The sequence below is a fragment of the Harmonia axyridis genome, chromosome 2, assembly GCF_914767665.1.
Source record: "Harmonia axyridis chromosome 2, icHarAxyr1.1, whole genome shotgun sequence".
NCBI classification, from domain to species: Eukaryota; Metazoa; Arthropoda; class Insecta; order Coleoptera; family Coccinellidae; genus Harmonia; species Harmonia axyridis.
Window position 1 is genome coordinate 39,997,701 of NC_059502.1, and position 21,303 is coordinate 40,019,003.

Sequence of the window (21,303 nt, forward strand, 5' to 3'; positions counted from 1 at the left end):
AGTCAGTTAAGAAAATATTAAGAATAATCATAACAGATAGATTTTATGGTCCATCGCAGGAATTTCTTTCATTTTCAGCTTATAATCAGTAGACTTCATTGAATTCTCACTTGAGAATCATGGAAATTAGGAATATGCTTTCAAACTTGTTCATATGTTCATATTGACCAGCCTAGCTTTCGGATGAACACTTTGCCTTCTTCAGAGCACAAAAATGAACATTGAAATATTACAGGCTGTAACAATGAAGAGGTTAATATGAACATCAAGCTCATTGACTGACAACCCGATACCTCCAGGGTGATTCGCAAAGACCGTTCGTTAGAATATTTCAGAGAAAGACTAAAGATAAACTCTTTTATTTAAGCTCTGTTATAAGAGATAAATACTTGGAAATAATTTCAGATTCGTTCGACTTTCGGTTTAACTGGAATTGATACTAACTTTCATTGATCATTTTATCATTGATAATCAGATTACCCATTGAATTCTACATTGTTTTAATTTTATTTATATATTGTTCTCAGAAAAGTTGTGTGAAATCTGAAAAAAACCCCAAAATTCCAATGTTATCAATTTGCAGATTTTTGCATAAAAATTCCTAATTTTCTAGTTTCTATCAGAAGACATACCAATGCTTCTCCTACGTTGATTGAAAATTCTATTGAACATGCAGATTGTTTCTATTTTAATGTCAGAGTCAGACAACCAAAAATTTTTTTCAAATGAGAACCCATTTTTTTTATTGGTCAGCTAAAATCCATGTTGAGAACTAGTGTGTAAGAGTTATACATAATACTACTAATTTGAAATGCTTATTCTCTAAAATATAGGGCAGAATATTATGGTGCTTCTCGTTTGTATTATTGAAGTTTCATCCATTTTTCAGAAGTATGGTAAAGAAAAACAAGAATTCAATCAAAAGTTTCATATATCTAATCTTATGTTCCATATGACCACCGTTTTTTTTTTTTTGCTTTAAGGGATGACATTTTGATTTAGGAAGGATTGAAAAATGTAAAGTGATCACAGAATATGAAATTGTGTTTCAAATAACAAATAGCATATTCCGTTACTAAAAATGACATCAATTTCAAATCAGGAAATATTCAAAAGACAAAGTTAAATATTTCATTAGCATGGTCTTCATCAAAATGTATCAACTGATTTTAGATAAATTGGATTTTTCAATGAGAAAATTTATGTTCATCTTCATCGAACATATTCAGTAGGAAATTATTGAATAAATACAATAAGTGTCTCACCATCAACTGTCTAATTTTTTTTGTCCAATGACATATGACTTGTTTTCGAAGTATAAGCCAGATACAAGAGTTGAACATCATTCTTGAGAAATATTGAATTGAGTGGAGTCAGTTATGTGCAACCTTTCAAGAAATATCAGATTCAGGTCATATCTCAGTATTTTTGTGTACTCAATACGGAAAGGGTGAGGATTTTTGAAAACAAAATCGAAATGAAAAAAAAGCTACAAAGTTTATGATTTGTTTTTGTTTGGCAATTTGAATTTCATATTTTTTTCTGAGATTTTCTTTGAAGAAATTTTTCTAACATGGAACACGATTTTTTTTTAATGTCTTCAGCACAAAATTTTTCTGTTATATTCCTCACGATTTTACTTTCTTTCTTACCCAACAGGAACATGTACACAGAATCATTAAATATCAAACGGTTTCTCCATCGAAGCCATGCGAATAACTCCTTACAAATCCTAACTTACTTTTTGAAGCAAGGCTGATTAGGTTAATAGGCATGGGCGCCCGCAGAGGGGGGCCAGGGGGGGCCATGGCCCCCCCTGAGATTTTGATTGTCTCATTTTTCAGCACAACACCCTCAATATTACTTTCTCTATTCAAAGGGCATAGAAAAAAGGAAAGTAATGGATTCTCAACAATTTTTCGGTTTTCAATGACAATCATGGACGCCTTATCGTTTTTCAATAATTTTCAGTTTGCCCCCCCTGAGAAAAATTTCTGCGGGCGCCCATGTTAATAGGGCCAAGACTTTGAAAAAATTTGTCATAAAATACCAGATGTTGATATGAAATAATCACAAAAGAATGCGGTAATTTCATGTAGGTATATGAAATCGACGATCCCCTATTAATGCATAATTTTTCTACAATTATAACCAAGGTGAACCCTTCACAGAAATATTCAAAAAATAACAACATACCTAAACATAAATGTCTTGAACTTGAACGATTTTGTCAGATTTGTCAATAACTTGACGAAATTTTAATTTTTTTATTTAGGGATTTTTTTTTATATCAAATCAAAATGGAGTTGACCGAAGAACCTCTAGGTACTTGAATAATAATATTCAGGAAAATAGGATTACACAGTCAAATTCTGTGAATAACTTAGCGTTGCTTGGAAATGAGAAAAAAATCCTCCATAGTTATTTTCATTACCAAGAATCGGTAAGTAATTCACAGAATTTGAGAGTGCAACAGAATTTCAACGATTATTTTTATGCAAGTTGAGGTTCAGATAGATGATTTGTATATATATATATATAGCATAGGCGTAACGAGAAGTGGTAATTGGGGACATAACCTCACCATTGATTAGAAGAAATAAAAAAATTCTAAGTAACAATACAAAAAAAAAAATTTTTTAAAAAAGAAAGAAAGAAAGATTTTGCTTTTCCAAAGTGGGGTTACCCCTCCCATGAGTCAACTCTAGTTACGCCATTGATCTATAGTGAAATAATTCAGAAGGAAGAATTGCCCTAAGTACTAAAAATAAATACCTATATATCATAATATATATTATTCGATACAATGCAAAACCATTCGATGTTGATATGATATAATCCCCATTTTTATTCCCCATCTATCAATAGTTAATCTTCTGGAACGAGTATTTTCCTAATCTGTTTTTTGGAAAAATAACACTTATTTTCATTCGACTCATATTGTTTATTATTCGGCAGTGTGAATAAATTAATCTTGGGGTGGAAAAACGATTGCTTTATATTGAACAATAATTATTCTCGAAGAAAAATTCGGATAGGAATATCAAATGTAATTCAAAAGAAGAATAATATGCCTGGTCAGCTCTAGAATCCCCAATATCCTGACTGAGGAAAAAGAAGAAGAAAAAATGAAACCTCGTCTATTTGTGAACCTTTATTCAAAAAAAAACTATTGAAATTGATACAATTTTTCAATTTTAACCCTTACATTTAAGGGTATATACATTCTGTATGAAAACCTTAATTTTAAGCCAGTCCTTGTTCTTCAATAATTCATTATTCTGGCTTATGAGTTTTTCACACTCGATTCTTTTGGGTGGTACTTTATTTCGGATATTGGTTTGGAAAAATTCTTTAACAACCTTCTTCTGTTCCTCTGTCCACGGCGTTCTTTGAATTTTGTTGTTTTTTCTCTTATTCTTTTTTTTCAGAACCTCATCCTTCTGGTTTTCGTTCTCAGATTCTTCTCTTCTTTCAATGTTAATCTGCCTACTACTCCTTTCAAGTGTTTCGTAGTCCATATTAATATCATCATTCACATCGCTTGGAATGGCATCTTCATCTGGTTCTAGTTCATCTTCTAGGTTCTGTTCCAAATCAACTTCGATTTCATCAAGAGTTTTCCCTTTGAAAGAAGCAGATGTACCTGAAAATATTTCATGACATGCTATATAATTCTTGTATGAATTTAGCTCTGAAGTTTATTAATCTGGGCTAATGCGTCTAGATTTAACAAAATGAATGAATGAATTCCATTGAATCGGTTTTTAATCATCCGAATGAAATTTTTTCAATGCGAAAATGTTTGAGTATTTCAAATTCATAAACCAAATTAACTGATTTGAAGGATGATAATCTTTCGAAAATCTGGCAAAATTGTAGACACTATACTAGATACAGAACTTCAGAGCAAAATCGAAAAGAGGACAGAATCTGAGTCTGACATATCTCGCTTAGTAAAAGAATTCAATAAACAATCTCAGATATGACTATTTTGTTTCGAAATTGGGTTACTACTCGTTTACCTCACCTGGTTTCAGAATGAAAATAGTTTATTCGCGCTCTTTTAGTGCTTTTTTTTTGGGAATTGAAGATAAACGGTACACACAACTTACAACAAAAAATCCATGAAATTTTTTTTAAATTCAAATTGCTCTGAAAAGCTCTCATTATTTTCATTCTGATGGCAAATACATTAATTCACCACCAACAATATTAATCATCATTATTTTACAAATATGCTTATGCATGCATGGTAGGTATAGATCAATTCTTTCTTTAACATCATTTCTTCTTCATTCATGTTGCCATGTGAGAAGTACTGTATTATATAATACTATTTTTGGGATAAAATAATAAAATTCCACGTAGAGATTGTTTCGTAAGTGATTTCTGAACTGCAATGATAAGATAATTGACCAATTTAGTATTGGCTTACTAATAGTTGCAATAATATTTTCAATGAGTTATGTGTTTCAAATACATTACCTTGTTCCATGAGGAGCAAAATTTTCACAATTTTAGATGATTGGTAAACGTCATCAGGCAATCTATAAGAATTCTTATGGGTTCCAGGAGTGTGTCCCATAAATGTTGATAATTGCTCCAAGTCCGAATCCGTCATGCTGAATATCTGTGATAGGGTGGCTAGGTGCTTCCTTAGTCTCGTAGATGTAAGTGCATCGTGTCTTTCTGCCCCACAGGCTTTTGCATATTTCGCCAGAACCTTATAACCCACGATATGTGAATCGCTGTCAGGAAGGGCGAATAAAAATCTGTTTTCCTCTCTGACATATTTGTGTCTTATTTCATTCATTATTGAGATGTCTTTCTGAACTTCTGTGCTGAATAGGACAGGAACGCCGCGATTTCTCTTTCCTCTTATAACAATTCTCTTGAATCGATTCATTGAAATTTTTTCCGTAGGTGAAATAGCATCGGAAAATTCTTCATAATTTTGTCTTTTGGATGATTGATTATATAAATCGATTAATAGTCTCTGTAATTCTCCTGGCCTCTTTCTATTAAGTAATAACACCCTACAATAGACAGTTTCAGTTAAAACTTTGTATGCCGATTTGTTTTCATTTTCACTACTTAATTTTTGTTTGGATTTATCAGCTTCAGTAGTCAGGTAATTTTTCATCAGTTTCAAGTCTTTGGCTAAGGGTATGATGGTTATTTTATTCCATCTTTTTATGTGCAGATTATTCGATGCAACGGTTGAGATATCATACCTCCAGTTGGCTTCAATGAGCTGTGCGAAAGTTTTTATTGCCGATTCAGCGTTTGCTGCAGATACCGTTGCATAAATATGTTTTCTTTTTAGAGCGAATACTATTGCCAAGTCACAACATTGCTTTAATGAAGTTGTTATGTTCATGGCGAATGTTGGCGACAGAAAACATTCTGTAGACTTATCATACTTAGCACAAAGTTTGGTAGCTGTTACAACTGTGTCATAATATTTAGGTTGGAGCATATCCATCATTGTGTTGATTGATTTATCGAGTTTCTTGGCTTCGATTAATAATCGGGAGAGTTCCCTCATTTTTCTTGAAGTCACATTTCTGAAATGCTTCTCTCGGTGAACCCTCAAATAACGTGACCCAAAAGCACAAATAAGTGCATCTTGTTGGGCAACTATAGACACTTTATCAGGTCTCATTCTAGGAAATACTTTGTCACGTAAATCAGGATCTGTTTTATGATTTTTGAAGTATAATGCTGAAGTGGAGCTTATGTTATTCTCCAAGTGAGGATTTTCTGTGCACCTCTTCTTGTGTCGCCACAACTGCTTACGAGAGTAAAATCCGAGACAGTAAAGGCAAGGCAAATATTCACTGGTATCTCCACATGGTGGTTTTTTCATCGGCTTGGAACATACCTCGGAATTTCTCAAATAATTTCCTTTTTTTCTTAGGCTCGTTATTAGATTTTGTCTTTCCTTACTCTTCACAGGCTTCGCAAGTAATCGCTGCACCTCTATCTCAGCTGAGTGACATCTTGCAATGTGTCTACTAAAATTAAGAACCTCAGTCTCACAAAAGTAGCAATTGTCCCTCTCAGGTGCCTTCTTTTTATATTTTTTTTTCGGTTTCATATTTTTTTCTTTTTCCATAATTTCCAAGTCCTTTGCTTCAGAGGTCGTGTCGAAATTAAGTATTTCAACTGGTATATCTGAATCCTGGAAGAAGTACCAATGAGATGAGGTGTGTCAATTTGAAAATGTACCACCGTCAATATCTCGCTCCCCATGCAAAAACAGAAAAAACGCATAAAGAGATAAAGTTTAGTTCGTAGGGATTTTTCCAATCAATTTGTATCAGCCCTGCAAAAGTGAAGACATCAAACCCTAAAATCTTAAATGAAAAGGTGGTTACGTGTAACCTTGTTTCAACCGTAATTATAATGCCTTCTTACAAAAACGAAACACTGGCCCTTCCTTGTCAGAACTTCCGAAAAATAAAAACGGTAGCATACCTAGTTACGATAGCAAAAGTTGCAATTACTATAAAAGATTTTGAAAATGTTGTTCATTATTTTGTAGACAAAAATTCGAACCTTAGGTTTTGAAAAACTTGAATTCCTCGGCTTGCAGTGCCTTTTCTTACATTGAATTCATTTACATCTCTGGGATGTGTTTTATACCCAACCACCTTCAAATGTCTCCGGAAAAAGAATTCTAAGGGTGGTAAAAATGGGGAGTGTAGTGAACATTCTACCAATCCAATTTGCTCAAAATTCCATTTTTTTTTCGGAATTACTAACCATAAACGGGATCACCTTTGAAATAAAGTGACATTTAAAGCCCTTCCCATTCAAGATTTTAGCTGTTGCATGCTCACAGGGTTGATACAACTGGATTGAAATCTACCGTATAAAATGTTTCCCATGAAATCCTAACCTAGTTCTTTTTGCATTTTTTCTGATTTTTCATCATGGCCGAGATATTAAAAGTGGCACTTTATTAAATGGCCACACTGTATATAACTTTTATTCATTTTGTGGAAACTCAGAAAGTTTTAATGATGAAAAATCCATTTTGGGAGATTCTAATGAAGTAAAGGAAAACTGGAATTGGGGGCATTCCACGTGAACGAGTCAGAAAAAAAGGAATGTTCTGAAATTTATCAATTCTAGTTCAATTCTAGTTGTTAAAAAAAATTATGAGAAGTCCTGTGCAGAAAATTTTGAGCAATCGTTCATTGTACTATTGCCACAAAATTTTGTATGAGGCTGATGATTGGTGTTAAATATATGACTGTGAAATTTCAGCATGATCGAATTCACAATTTTATGATTATCTGAAAAATCGATAATTTAAAAAAATTTAATTCTATGGTTCTGATCATGCAATCCCTCTGATATTTTGCATGTGCCAATTGATTTCAGTTGTTAAAAAAATTGAATTTTTTTTCGATATTTCAATTGAATTTTCTATGGTTCTGGTGAAGCGATTGCCACATAATTTCGTATGAAGCTTGAAATGGATATGGTACAAATGACCTCAAAATTTCAATTTGATGGGTTCAGTATTGTCTAAGATATTGAGGGAACAAAATTTCGAATGCCCACTTTTATGGAACACCCTGATTATTTTGGTCGTTAACGAACTCAACCGCGGTACTGAAAATTTCCAGTCTCTAGGACATTTCCTTTGACAGTAATCGTGTAAACGGACGGCCCTACGGGCGAAATTGAATTTGACTACGGATTCTTCATCAGTGAATCGAACCTTGTTGTTTGAGATGAGACCATTATCGGTTCGAAAATCGAAAATTACAGACATTTAGGCAAAACGATTATAACACTCGTTTAAATAGAACGAGCACTCAAAAAGCGAAAACACAATATTTTTTTCTCTGAGTTGTCCATTTTGGGTATTGAGCTTTTGGAAAAGATCGTTCTTTATTCTATACAAAACCGCAAATGAACATTTCAAAACAATTTTTCGAAAATTTGATCAATATTTTTTTCTTTGTTGTATTTTGAAATCAGCTCTAAGTAATCTTGTAAGCTCGAAATACCACACAGGTTTTTTTCAAAAGCTCCCCATTCCACCGACTGTTAGAAAGTTTGGTTTTCGTATAGTCCGTTGTTTTCGTTCTTGAAAACCTCTTGGCGTTCATTGATCCCTCAGAAAAAATATTTTGTTTCTACTCACCCCATTTTACCAGTATGGCAGTATGGAAGTTTACATAATACAACTAGCACTTTTCGAGTGAGGAGTGCTAGTTGAATCATACTCAAAATATTAATATGTGCATATGAGAGAATAAAAATTACCATAATGAAAAAAAATGTAACATGCTACAGAGAATGCTTCACTAACCTGGGAATTGCAATTATCCTCATTCGAGATCTGAAACATGAAAGCAGTCGTATGAAGTTGCAAAATCTCAAAAAATATTCATATACCTCAAAACTGGACGGAACGTAGTCAACGTCTAAATCCGAAAAGGATAAAGAATAAGACAAGTTTTCTTGGACTCCAGCATCATCTGCCTCATTTTCATTCTCTGGGATTTTTTCAACAAATTCCATCTAGAAAATCGAAGACTTTCAGTTCACATATAAAATCGATAGATCAATATAAAATGATCAATACAAAATTGATCGATTAATTTTTCTAGAGGATATGACAATATTGATACACTGTCACATTGAACTGAGTTCTGATTCTCGATTTAGTTCCATTTTCGAATAATGAATTGCAATTTTCTAAGAAGCTTACCTCTTTTGGTACTTCAAAGTCAGAGTTTTTGAAAGATTCTTTAGGGTCAACATTACAAAACTTTCTCCATGAATTGTTTTTCAATTCTTCATTCATTTTTAGGTCTGCTTCTCGTTCTCCTAAAGAAGTGCAAAGCCAAAATGAAAAAAAAGTTCCGAAAAAGAAAAATATGATGTGAAAATTATCCTTTCATTCTTCAGTAATTAGACATTCTCATTCCATTTTTATTTAGAAAATGAAAGACGATGCAAGTCGGCTAGACTAACAACTTCGTTTAGCCATTATTTGGTCATTTCTCCAAATTCAAAATAGTTTAGGAAATGAAAATTTGTCGAAAGTGATCATATTACTTTGCGAATAATTTTTCCATGTATAGTGTTTCCGAATACCATTCGAGATAAAATCTCAGCAGGTGAAATTTCTCGATTGTTATATTTCAAAATTTCGATAAAACGTCTTCCGCGAAATTGCTAAGCAATATTTATTGCCTATTTCCATATTAAAATCGAGACTCTTTGGGTATAGACTATAGAATTTGGTCTCTGTTGGTATTACATAATATTACTCTCCTATTATATGTTATTATTATATGTTTTCCGAAATTATAATAAAATAGCTACTTACCCAATGCGCTCGATAAAATTTTTCGTGCTCTGGTTAGGTGGCGGTTCATCTTGCACTTTCTTATACCTACACTCTCACAACAACACTGAAACGATATCATAGGAACTCCTCAATTCCAGATCTTTTCCCGCTAAAATTTCGCATTTTTCCGGTTTAGTCCGATCCAAATTAATAGGAATCATCGTAAGAATTAAAATGATGCAATGCCGTATTTGTTTCTTTCAAATGTTCTAGTTAGGGTTTGTTGTTCAATGTTCTAATATAAGAACAGTTTCTGTTTTGAATCATGTTTCCGTTTTCGAATATTTCTCAGAGAAATTCATCAACATAAATTAATTCATAATAACATTTTGTTATATATGGACGTCCAAAAAGCGACCCATGAAAATACACCCTAATGAAATGGACGTCGAAAAAGCTGACTCTGTACGGAGTATATACAGTAGTCGGACCTGTTGATACACTCATTCAAGAGCTGGTAAATTCCAATCAAATTAATAAGAGGGTTGTGAAAGAACAAAAAAGAATGTAGGGATGCATACTTTCTAAAATATTGAAATATTCATAAATGATAAGATTTTTCTGGATGAAAAAATAGTATCTTATGTCAGTATATACTGCTTACATCAAATTCCATTCGATAAAATTCAGCATGCAGAGTTTTTTTGACTATTAGGAATAGTGTGATAAGATATGTGTATAGTTACGCTAGTAACGGAATATCATAAAAAAAATAAAAACATACGAATAAGTCAAAAGAATGTTTTCCCCAATTCTGATTAATCAAAATAAATTAATATATAGATCTATACAAGTGCCCCTATAGATTCTTTGTAGTTTTGTTAAAAAACCCTAAATCTCTCATTTGGTTGCAATTATTGAATTGATGTTTGTCGTCAAATTGAAATCGAATTGGAAATTTATTCATATTGGTCCCTATATTTTCGCCTAATGTTATTCCAAGAATTAGTTGTATCACATTTTTTTTTTCGTGAAGATGTATAAGCAATAGAATTTAATATATTGTGTTATAATTCATGACCGATCGGAGCATTAATGTATATCAATTCCAATGTGGGTTGAGAATGATGAGATACTAATTCTGAGACAACGTTTTTTTCGAACTAACCATTGAAGTTGATGAACTTTGAAATTTCAACGAGGAAAATATTATATGTAAAAATTCCGTGTTACGGTGATAATTTACGAACTTTTCCGAAACGACTCGACCAATTTTTATGAAAATGTAGTTTGTAGGTATGAAAATAGTCCGCGAGGTATACAGGGTGGAAGGAACGACTTCAAAACTTTCAGCGTAGAATTAAGATTCAAAAAGGAAAGATGAATTCATGAACGAGTAGAATCAAATCAATAGCCCTCAGGGTATTCAAATTGGATTTATCTTTTTCCCAATATAGACAAACGCGCAAAAGCTTCTGATTTCAGGTCAGTGCTTCTTTATTTTTTTTAAATTATCGCCATCAATAGATATGATTATTTCTATGTACTCCTCACACGTTAATTATATTGATGAATATGGATATTGCTTCAATAATATTGACCGTGTGAGGTAGCCTTCAGGAATAAAGGATATATTACTTTCGAAAATACATTCAATCTAGAGAATCAATGATTCGAGTTGTTTGTTTTTATCGACGGTCATTCCAATTTCTGTGATAGATTTTTCTACCACACCCTTATTATTTGTTATTTTCCATTTAATATCAATAATATTTAAAAAAAATAATTTATATAGCAGATCAACAATTTCCATAAAAAACAAAGATATCAATTAAACATCCCATAACGGTTGGTCGTTATGAAATTCACGAAGGTAGTTAATTGATATACTATCATCTCCTTTCTGTCTCTCACATCATCATCACTTCATCACACGGTGATATGTGGATAGACGATTTTCGTGAGTATTCATAAATGCAGCTCCAAGCACTTCATCGAGAAGCGACGCTACGCATGGAAAACAGTTTTTTTTAGATAACAAAGTATAACGGACGTCCCTTGATCGCACTGTATAAGAATTATTATGAGACTATGTTGCCAAACTTTATGTCGTCAAATCCTCTCAAAAAGGAAAGATGAATTCATGAACGAGTAGAATCAAATCAATAGCCCTCAGGGTATTCAAATTGGATTTATCTTTTTCCCAATATAGACAAACGCGCAAAAGCTTCTGATTTCAGGTCAGTGCTTCTTTATTTTTTTTAAATTATCGCCATCAATAGATATGATTATTTCTATGTACTCCTCACACGTTAATTATATTGATGAATATGGATATTGCTTCAATAATATTGACCGTGTGAGGTAGCCTTCAGGAATAAAGGATATATTACTTTCGAAAATACATTCAATCTAGAGAATCAATGATTCGAGTTGTTTGTTTTTATCGACGGTCATTCCAATTTCTGTGATAGATTTTTCTACCACACCCTTATTATTTGTTATTTTCCATTTAATATCAATAATATTTAAAAAAAATAATTTATATAGCAGATCAACAATTTCCATAAAAAACAAAGATATCAATTAAACATCCCATAACGGTTGGTCGTTATGAAATTCACGAAGGTAGTTAATTGATATACTATCATCTCCTTTCTGTCTCTCACATCATCATCACTTCATCACACGGTGATATGTGGATAGACGATTTTCGTGAGTATTCATAAATGCAGCTCCAAGCACTTCATCGAGAAGCGACGCTACGCATGGAAAACAGTTTTTTTTAGATAACAAAGTATAACGGACGTCCCTTGATCGCACTGTATAAGAATTATTATGAGACTATGTTGCCAAACTTTATGTCGTCAAATCCTCTCAATATGAAACGGGGAAGATGTATATAACATATACGCGAGAGGTAGTAGTCAGCGCTACGGTCGTTCGTTGTTTGAACTGAAATATACGATTTTGTACACGATGAGAATACCTGACGTCATCGGCAAAAATTGACATACGCACTCAGGACGTGCCATGAAGTCATAATACATTGAGAATTGGGCAAAACAATTCGACGTCCGTATATCGGACGTCGGATTGCAAGAGGACGTCGAAATGATGGTAAAACGACAATGTATGGCTCTCCAAAGGCGGTTTAATGTATATATATATATATATATATATATATATATATATATATATATATATATATATAATAGTTATAAGTATGATAAGGGGTGTGGGAAAATTGATAAGTGTTATAATTTCACTCTTCTTTATTTCATTTAGTCGACGTTTCGATCCCGATGGGGACCTTCTTCAGGACTCTACAATAGCAATAGAAAACAGTCAAAAACATGGCAATCACAAAACATGTAAAAATAGTACATACCGAAATACAGAGTTGTAAAGATCTTATTTGAACACAAATCAATAGCTCTCAAGAAAGCAATGAACAAGAACATCAACAAATTTAGCGAAAAAAGATCTGATATTTCGTTAGCACAAGAGTAGAAATCAATTATCATATGTAAATAAGGTAAACAGAAAAATCAACAAAATGAGAGGTTGTCAAAAATGTTGTCAACCAGACTTGCCACAGAATACACGCACATGACAATTGAAACATAGAATAGCATTAAATCACACTTGGTCGCAGTAATTCACTCTCACCGAACTCAGAACAAATGCGATTATTGAAAGACTCCATGAACCGAATCCAATCCCCTCTCACAGAAATAGTCCGGAACACAGATTTCATTATTACGTTATCCCGACTGTAGAACTTGTGAAAATATTCATTCCATTTGATCCGTCCAATTCTCTGCCACCAAACTGGTCATAATGAATCAAATAAGTATAGATGGAGCTAATATTGTTTACATCCCTTCTGTAATTCATAGAACAAGTGTGTCGTTTAATATGGTACATCTCTAAGAAACATCTTTTCTTTCCACTAACTGCACATTCAAGAATTTTGGTGGAATCATAATCCATTGGGTGATCTTTGTCCCGGGTATGGTCTGCTAGGGCACAAATCTTATTTGGATTCTTGATGTCGCTCTTGTGTTGAGCAATCCTTCTCTTCAAAAGCTGAGATGTCTGACCAATATACACCTCACTACATATTGAACATGGAATACAATACACCACACCACTCATATTATCAACAGTCATCCTATCTTTCACTCGACTGTATAGTCTGTCAATTTTAAAATAAGATTTCGGAATCAATTTAATTTGTGTGGTCTTTAGGAGGTTAATTAATGCATTAGTCATACCATTTATTAGGGGAATAGAAGAGTAAAGAATTCTATCTACGTTCTCAGTGTCCACAGTGGTGGATGCGCCCCTCTCTCCATTCGTTGGCTGTCTCGAAGGAGTGGTATTGTATATCAATCTGGACAACAACCTCTTTGGGTATCCATTCTCTAGCATCAATTGTAACAATAACCTCAGATTCTGCTGCCTTAGACTTGGATGGGCAACTTTTTCGATGCGATTCTTCAATCCTAAAATCATGTTTACCTTTTGTCCATGTGGATGATTGGAAAAATAGTGTAAGTATCTCCCTGAACTTGTTGGCTTTCGGTACCAATCCAGAATCAGCCTATTTTCCGGTGTTCGAATCACCCTTGTATCCAGGAATGGGACACCACTCGCTGTTTCTTCCTCCAACGTAAACTGTATACTTTCATGTTCACTGTTGAACCTGTTTAGAACGAAAGCAACCTGGTCTTTAGGTACAGCACATATTAGATCATCAACATATTTCTTGATGAAAGGAATGTGAAAAGGAATGCTAACAAGAATGCAGTCCAGAAGGAAATCCATTACTACTTCAGCAATGGACGGACTGAAGTTGGAACCCATAGGGGAACCGAGCACCTGTTTGAAGAACCTACCATTAAAAAGAAAATAGTTAGAAGAAAACAGGAACTTAATGGCATATATGAATTCTTCTTTTGGTAGACTAGTGTGGTTTTTGATAGTATCCCACTTGTTCTCAACAGCTGAGACTGCCAACTCTACAGGAATGTTGGTGAAAAGAGATACAACGTCCAGGCTGATCAGGACATAATCAACAGGTAACTGGAAACCATTCACACATTGGGCAAAAGCAAGGAGGTTGAAGGAGGTTTCCATGTCGGGACTGTTGGCAGATGTAGAGAGCATTATAGACCTTAATGATAGACTGTCAGATGAGGGGAAGAACATCAAACGTTCCCAAGCTGCTAATATTATAACCAACTACATCAAACCTGGAAAAAGGACTAATAATGTTTTCCAGAGAGAATTTTACCACTGTAAGAGGTACCTAAGTCAACATCAAGAATTGCTTGTGTTACGGGCTGATAAAGGCAATGTTACGGTATTGATGGATAAGGATCAGTACATAGAGCTCTCCAACACAATTTTGCTCAATGAACAATATTACCAACTTCTTCCTAACAGAGATCCAACCATGACAATACAAGGTAAATGTAATGCATTGATTAAGCGATGGGTCAGTGGGGGCCACATAACACAAGTACAAGGTAAATTACTGTACATTTATAATTCAGTTCCCGCTAGATTCTACGGTTTACCAAAAATCCACAAACCCATTCTTGCCTTGAGACCAATAATATCATCTGTCAACACCCCCACTTCCAAACTGTCAGTTTTTGTTTCAGACATCCTGTCCAAATATCTTTCTTCCACCAGAAGTAGATATTTTATTGAAGATTCCTTTGCTTTTGCCCAATGTGTGAATGGTTTCCAGTTACCTGTTGATTATGTCCTGATCAGCCTGGACGTTGTATCTCTTTTCACCAACATTCCTGTAGAGTTGGCAGTCTCAGCTGTTGAGAACAAGTGGGATACTATCAAAAACCACACTAGTCTACCAAAAGAAGAATTCATATATGCCATTAAGTTCCTGTTTTCTTCTAACTATTTTCTTTTTAATGGTAGGTTCTTCAAACAGGTGCTCGGTTCCCCTATGGGTTCCAACTTCAGTCCGTCCATTGCTGAAGTAGTAATGGATTTCCTTCTGGACTGCATTCTTGTTAGCATTCCTTTTCACATTCCTTTCATCAAGAAATATGTTGATGATCTAATATGTGCTGTACCTAAAGACCAGGTTGCTTTCGTTCTAAACAGGTTCAACAGTGAACATGAAAGTATACAGTTTACGTTGGAGGAAGAAACAGCGAGTGGTGTCCCATTCCTGGATACAAGGGTGATTCGAACACCGGAAAATAGGCTGATTCTGGATTGGTACCGAAAGCCAACAAGTTCAGGGAGATACTTACACTATTTTTCCAATCATCCACATGGACAAAAGGTAAACATGATTTTAGGATTGAAGAATCGCATCGAAAAAGTTGCCCATCCAAGTCTAAGGCAGCAGAATCTGAGGTTATTGTTACAATTGATGCTAGAGAATGGATACCCAAAGAGGTTGTTGTCCAGATTGATATACAATACCACTCCTTCGAGACAGCCAACGAATGGAGAGAGGGGCGCATCCACCACTGTGGACACTGGGAACGTAGATAGAATTCTTTACTCTTCTATTCCCCTAATAAATGGTATGACTAATGCATTAATTAACCTCCTAAAGACCACACAAATTAAATTGATTCCGAAATCTTATTTTAAAATTGACAGACTATACAGTCGAGTGAAAGATAGGATGACTGTTGATAATATGAGTGGTGTGGTGTATTGTATTCCATGTTCAATATGTAGTGAGGTGTATATTGGTCAGACATCTCAGCTTTTGAAGAGAAGGATTGCTCAACACAAGAGCGACATCAAGAATCCAAATAAGATTTGTGCCCTAGCAGACCATACCCGGGACAAAGATCACCCAATGGATTATGATTCCACCAAAATTCTTGAATGTGCAGTTAGTGGAAAGAAAAGATGTTTCTTAGAGATGTACCATATTAAACGACACACTTGTTCTATGAATTACAGAAGGGATGTAAACAATATTAGCTCCATCTATACTTATTTGATTCATTATGACCAGTTTGGTGGCAGAGAATTGGACGGATCAAATGGAATGAATATTTTCACAAGTTCTACAGTCGGGATAACGTAATAATGAAATCTGTGTTCCGGACTATTTCTGTGAGAGGGGATTGGATTCGGTTCATGGAGTCTTTCAATAATCGCATTTGTTCTGAGTTCGGTGAGAGTGAATTACTGCGACCAAGTGTGATTTAATGCTATTCTATGTTTCAATTGTCATGTGCGTGTATTCTGTGGCAAGTCTGGTTGACAACATTTTTGACAACCTCTCATTTTGTTGATTTTTCTGTTTACCTTATTTACATATGATAATTGATTTCTACTCTTGTGCTAACGAAATATCAGATCTTTTTTCGCTAAATTTGTTGATGTTCTTGTTCATTGCTTTCTTGAGAGCTATTGATTTGTGTTCAAATAAGATCTTTACAACTCTGTATTTCGGTATGTACTATTTTTACATGTTTTGTGATTGCCATGTTTTTGACTGTTTTCTATTGCTATTGTAGAGTCCTGAAGAAGGTCCCCATCGGGATCGAAACGTCGACTAAATGAAATAAAGAAGAGTGAAATTATAACACTTATCAATTTTCCCACACCCCTTATCATACTTATAACTATTATATATATATATATATATATATATATATATATATATATATATATATATATATATATATATATATATATATATATATATATATATATATATATATATATATATATATATATATATATATTGAGAATAATTTATATATAATACGCAGGGTGGTCGTGAGACTATCGGGGTGTGACGTCCCCGCGTACCCGAGTCGCCTCACCTATCCAAGGCTAGCACCCTTGGTAGGGAATTGTATCATCTCCTGTAACGAGAAGTAGAACGCAGGGCGGTGAGGAGTCTCAGGCCGGCTCCTTTCGGAACCGTCCAGATGTTCGGCCTGTTGGAGGTACGTGTGGAGCAAGCGGCGCACCCCTCCGAGATGGCACCGCAAGGCCACATGGAGAAAGCCCCGATAGTTTGGGTGGACAAACGGTCCACACCACTACGGCAAAGCCACAGCTGGATAGGCGAACACGCTGGTCAAAGGAAGAGAATTGCATGGTTATGCGTGCTCATTTTATTGCATTGGACCTTGTTGAGACCCGTAATACCACTTACAGGAACCTATTATTGGAGATATGGAACGAAATCTGCCCGTATCGCCCGGCATATGGTTAACTGCTCTCCAATAGGGTTCGATGGATATTTGACAACCAAAAACTATGCCGAGCTGAGCTGGAGTGCATTAAGGCAGCCTGCTATCCGACCATCGCAACTCAAGATGCCACAGACCCACCAGAGGAAGCTAGAAGGAAGCCATCCATCGGCATTAGAAGGAGCGGTCTTTTCCTAAAGACGCCGGAAGAAGACTCAATACAAAGATCCTTCACTGGTAACCTAATGAGGTTTTCGGGAGTAGCTGCGGAGAGGAGACCAAGGATTCCGCGGCTGAGGTTCTCTAGGGCGACTCGCGATATGGTGATAAAGGTGAACTCAATCCTACCGGAGCACCTTGTGAACGTTGAGACGCTTGAAGAGCTGGTGGATGTAGTCTATGCGGGCGCCGTGACGGTCTCTGAAGCACTTGGGCAACGGACTGATCACCACCAAAATACTCCAGGATCACTCACAGTACTTCCTTGGAAGCTGCGCCTGGAGCAAAAGATCACAGCTATTAGAAAGAAGATTGGTGTAGTCCATACTTACCTCCATTCTGCAACTTCAAATGTTAAGGTTATCAAAGCTGTTAAGAAGATAGCCTCGGAATCCCGTATTAAATGCAAGGACCCGCACTTCAAAGAAAGGATAACAGTCGTTTCCGATCACCTGAAACAAAAAATCAAGACATTGGGGAACCGTATTAGACGATATGACGAGAGGACTAAACGCTACAAAAACAACAATCTATTTTATAAGGACCAGAAACAATTTTTTCGTACTCTGGAGATAGGAGACAAAGGGGAAATTGGTCAACTAGAACCCGATGAAGCGCACAGCTTCTGGACTGAGGTGTGGTCTAGGGAAAGCACCTATGATGACAACGCGTACTGGATAGAGGAAGCACAGCAGGGAATATCCATACAACCTATGGACGAAATAAACCTGTGGCAGTCGGATATACCTGAAATACTCAGGGGCTCCAACAACTGGGCATCCCCGGGGCCTGACAAACTCCACAACTATTGGTGGAAGTATTTCAGCAATGTGCACGAAAAACTAGCACTGCTCCTACAAAATGCCATCAACAACCCTACCCTATTGCCAGGCTTTCTCACGCGGGAAGTCACTTACCTGATTCCAAAAGATGGCGATAAAAAAGATTCCAAGAACTATCGCCCAATAACTTGTCTTTCATCGGTTTATAAGATCTTAACTGGAGTGCTCACGAAATATATCAGTAGACACATCAGAGAGCATAACTTAATGACCAAAGAGCAAGGTGGCTGCCGAGAGAAGACAAAGGGGTGTAAAGAGCTTTTAGTCATAGATCATATTCTCACCAACCAAGCGCGAAAAAAGCTCAGAAATATTTCCGTTGCCTGGGTGGACTACAAAAAGGCTTTTGACTCCGTCCCGCACACATGGCTGCTGAAAGTCCTGGAAATGCATGGGGTAGCTGGAAAGGTGATCGAGCTGCTGGGGCACCTGATGAAGAACTGGAGGACCTCCCTTCTCGTGCGATCGGGAGATGCACTAGTGGAGACAGAACAAATAAAGATGAATAGGGGTATATTTCACAGAGACACATTGAGCCCCATCTGGTTCTGTCTGGCTCTCAATCCTCTCAGCATAATCCTCAACAACACCAAATATGGATATGTCATAAATAAGAACAGACAAGTCACCATCTCTCACCGCTTATATATGGACGACTTGAAACTCTATGCAGCGAACTCCGAACAACTGAGAAGAATGTTGGAGATAGTTTCAGCTTTCAGCGAGTCAATTGGGATCTTCATCCCAATTGACTGGGGGTTGAAAAATGTGCCGTGCTCGATGTCTGGAGGGGAAAAATCGAGGATACTACGGAGGGAGTAGCCTTGATGAATAACATCACAATACCCGCACTGGATAAAGAAGTCCCATACAAATACCTGGGGATCAAACAGGCGTTGGAAATAAGAACACCAGAGATGAAAGAGTCCTTTAAGGAGAAGCTTTTGGCAAGGGTCGTTTTGCTACTCAGAGTCAAGCTGAATTCCAAGGCTCTGTTCATGGCCATCAATATATGGGCGATCCCAATCATGGCTTATTCATTCGGTGTACTCAATTGGTCGACGACTGAGCTCCGTGCCCTAGACAGGGATGTGAGATTAATCCTGACTAAATATGGAGTGCACCATCCCCACTCCTCCACTATCAGGCTTTACCTACCACGACATCAAGTGGGAAGGGGGTTATTAAGCTTAGAGGCAGACCATGGAAAGAATATCAGCAACCTCAGGCAGTACTTCCTCAAAAGAAACTCACCAATGTTTAGGGCGATCCGAGAAGCGGACGAGAAATTGTCTCCACTGAAGCTCTCCGACTTGGAATATCAGGTCTCTCAACCCTCTGCGGAAGACCTTATCGCGGAGTGAAGCGCCAAAGCTTTGCACGGCCGATATCCATCTCACCTGAAAAGTAGAGAAGTAGAAAGGGTAGAATCTCTTACTTACCTTCGTGCAGGCTACCTTTTCCCGGAAACGGAAGGAAGACTCTTGGCGATACAGGACTAGGTGATGCCCACAAGGATGTATATGAAGCATATTGCGAAGCAAGAGGTCCCATCTGACCGATGTAGGAGGTGCGCTGAGGCTCCGGAGTCCATACAGCATATCACCTCCTCGTGTCCCATACTTGCCCCGTGGAATATCTTGGTAGGCATGATGCGATGGGACGTATATACCATCAGCAGATTGCTTTAAAACTTGGGTTGCTCAAGGATGAGGTAGAGCAACATTTATACATGCCAAAAAACCATTTTGGAAAATCAACGCCATAAAATGTATTGGGACGCAACTCTCGTGACGGACAGAGGAGCGGCGCACAATAGGCCAGACATTGCCATCTTTGATTGGGAACGGAAAACTTGCTTGCTGTTGGACTTCACTGTCCCAGCAGATGACAACATGGCAAGGGCGTACACAGAAAAAATAACAAAGTACTCCGATCTGGCTATCCAACTACGTGAGATGTATAGGCTGAAATCAGTAAATGTGCTCCCGATGATAATCTCAGTTAACGGCCTGGTGGAGAAACATCTACCTGAGAACACCAAAAGGCTTTGCCTGGACCGAAATGTGATATCCAGCTCACAAAAGCAAATAATACTGTATACGACAAGAACAGTAAGAAAATTTCTCCAAGGTCCGTAGTGGCTATACAGATCTTGGCAAAGCGCCCGAAGTGTAATGCATTTCACCCGTAAAACGAACGGTGGTTAAAAAAAAAAAAAATGTATATATATATATATATATATATATCACCGTTCGTTTTACGGGTGAAATGCATTACATGTCGGAAGGATAACGAGGGTAATTGTTCATAAAACAAATCATAAGGATAAGGACAGTCCCTCTCAGAGAAATACTAACCGTAGACACGTGTTTCGGGCTTTCGGCCCTCATCAGTACGGTGAACAAGTGTTAGGATGTGCAACACTTGAAAGAAACAACAAACAAACAGAGTCAACAACAGAAGCCAGCAATCCATTTGTGGTTTCAGCAGGAAGACCCAATGTGTTTTCGGGCAACAACCGACATCACCACGCGGAAAGCTATATAGCTTTCCTGTCCTTATCCTTATGATTTATATATATATATATATATATATATATATATATATATATATATATATATATATATATATATATATATATATATATTTGAAATGAAGTAGGAAAAAAAGAAAAATCAAAATGACATAATTTAATTTTCTT

The 21,303-nt window shown here is 36.1% G+C and overlaps 2 protein-coding genes across 4 annotated transcripts in view; one reads left to right on the forward strand and one right to left on the reverse strand.

The window, feature by feature from the left end:
• Positions 1-21,303, forward strand: part of LOC123672379 (pyruvate dehydrogenase phosphatase regulatory subunit, mitochondrial) — a 280,794-nt gene that overhangs the window by 198,391 nt on the left and 61,100 nt on the right. The gene's annotated exons all lie outside the window — the stretch shown is intronic.
• On the reverse strand, positions 3,095-8,971 carry LOC123672382. Its single transcript, XM_045606480.1, has 5 exons — positions 8,738-8,971; positions 8,422-8,547; positions 8,336-8,365; positions 4,489-6,187; positions 3,095-3,646 (listed from the first exon to the last, which is right to left on the reverse strand). Exons 1-5 carry the CDS (start codon positions 8,831-8,833, stop codon positions 3,198-3,200), a joined length of 2,400 nt encoding a protein of 799 aa, XP_045462436.1. The 5' UTR covers positions 8,834-8,971; the 3' UTR covers positions 3,095-3,197.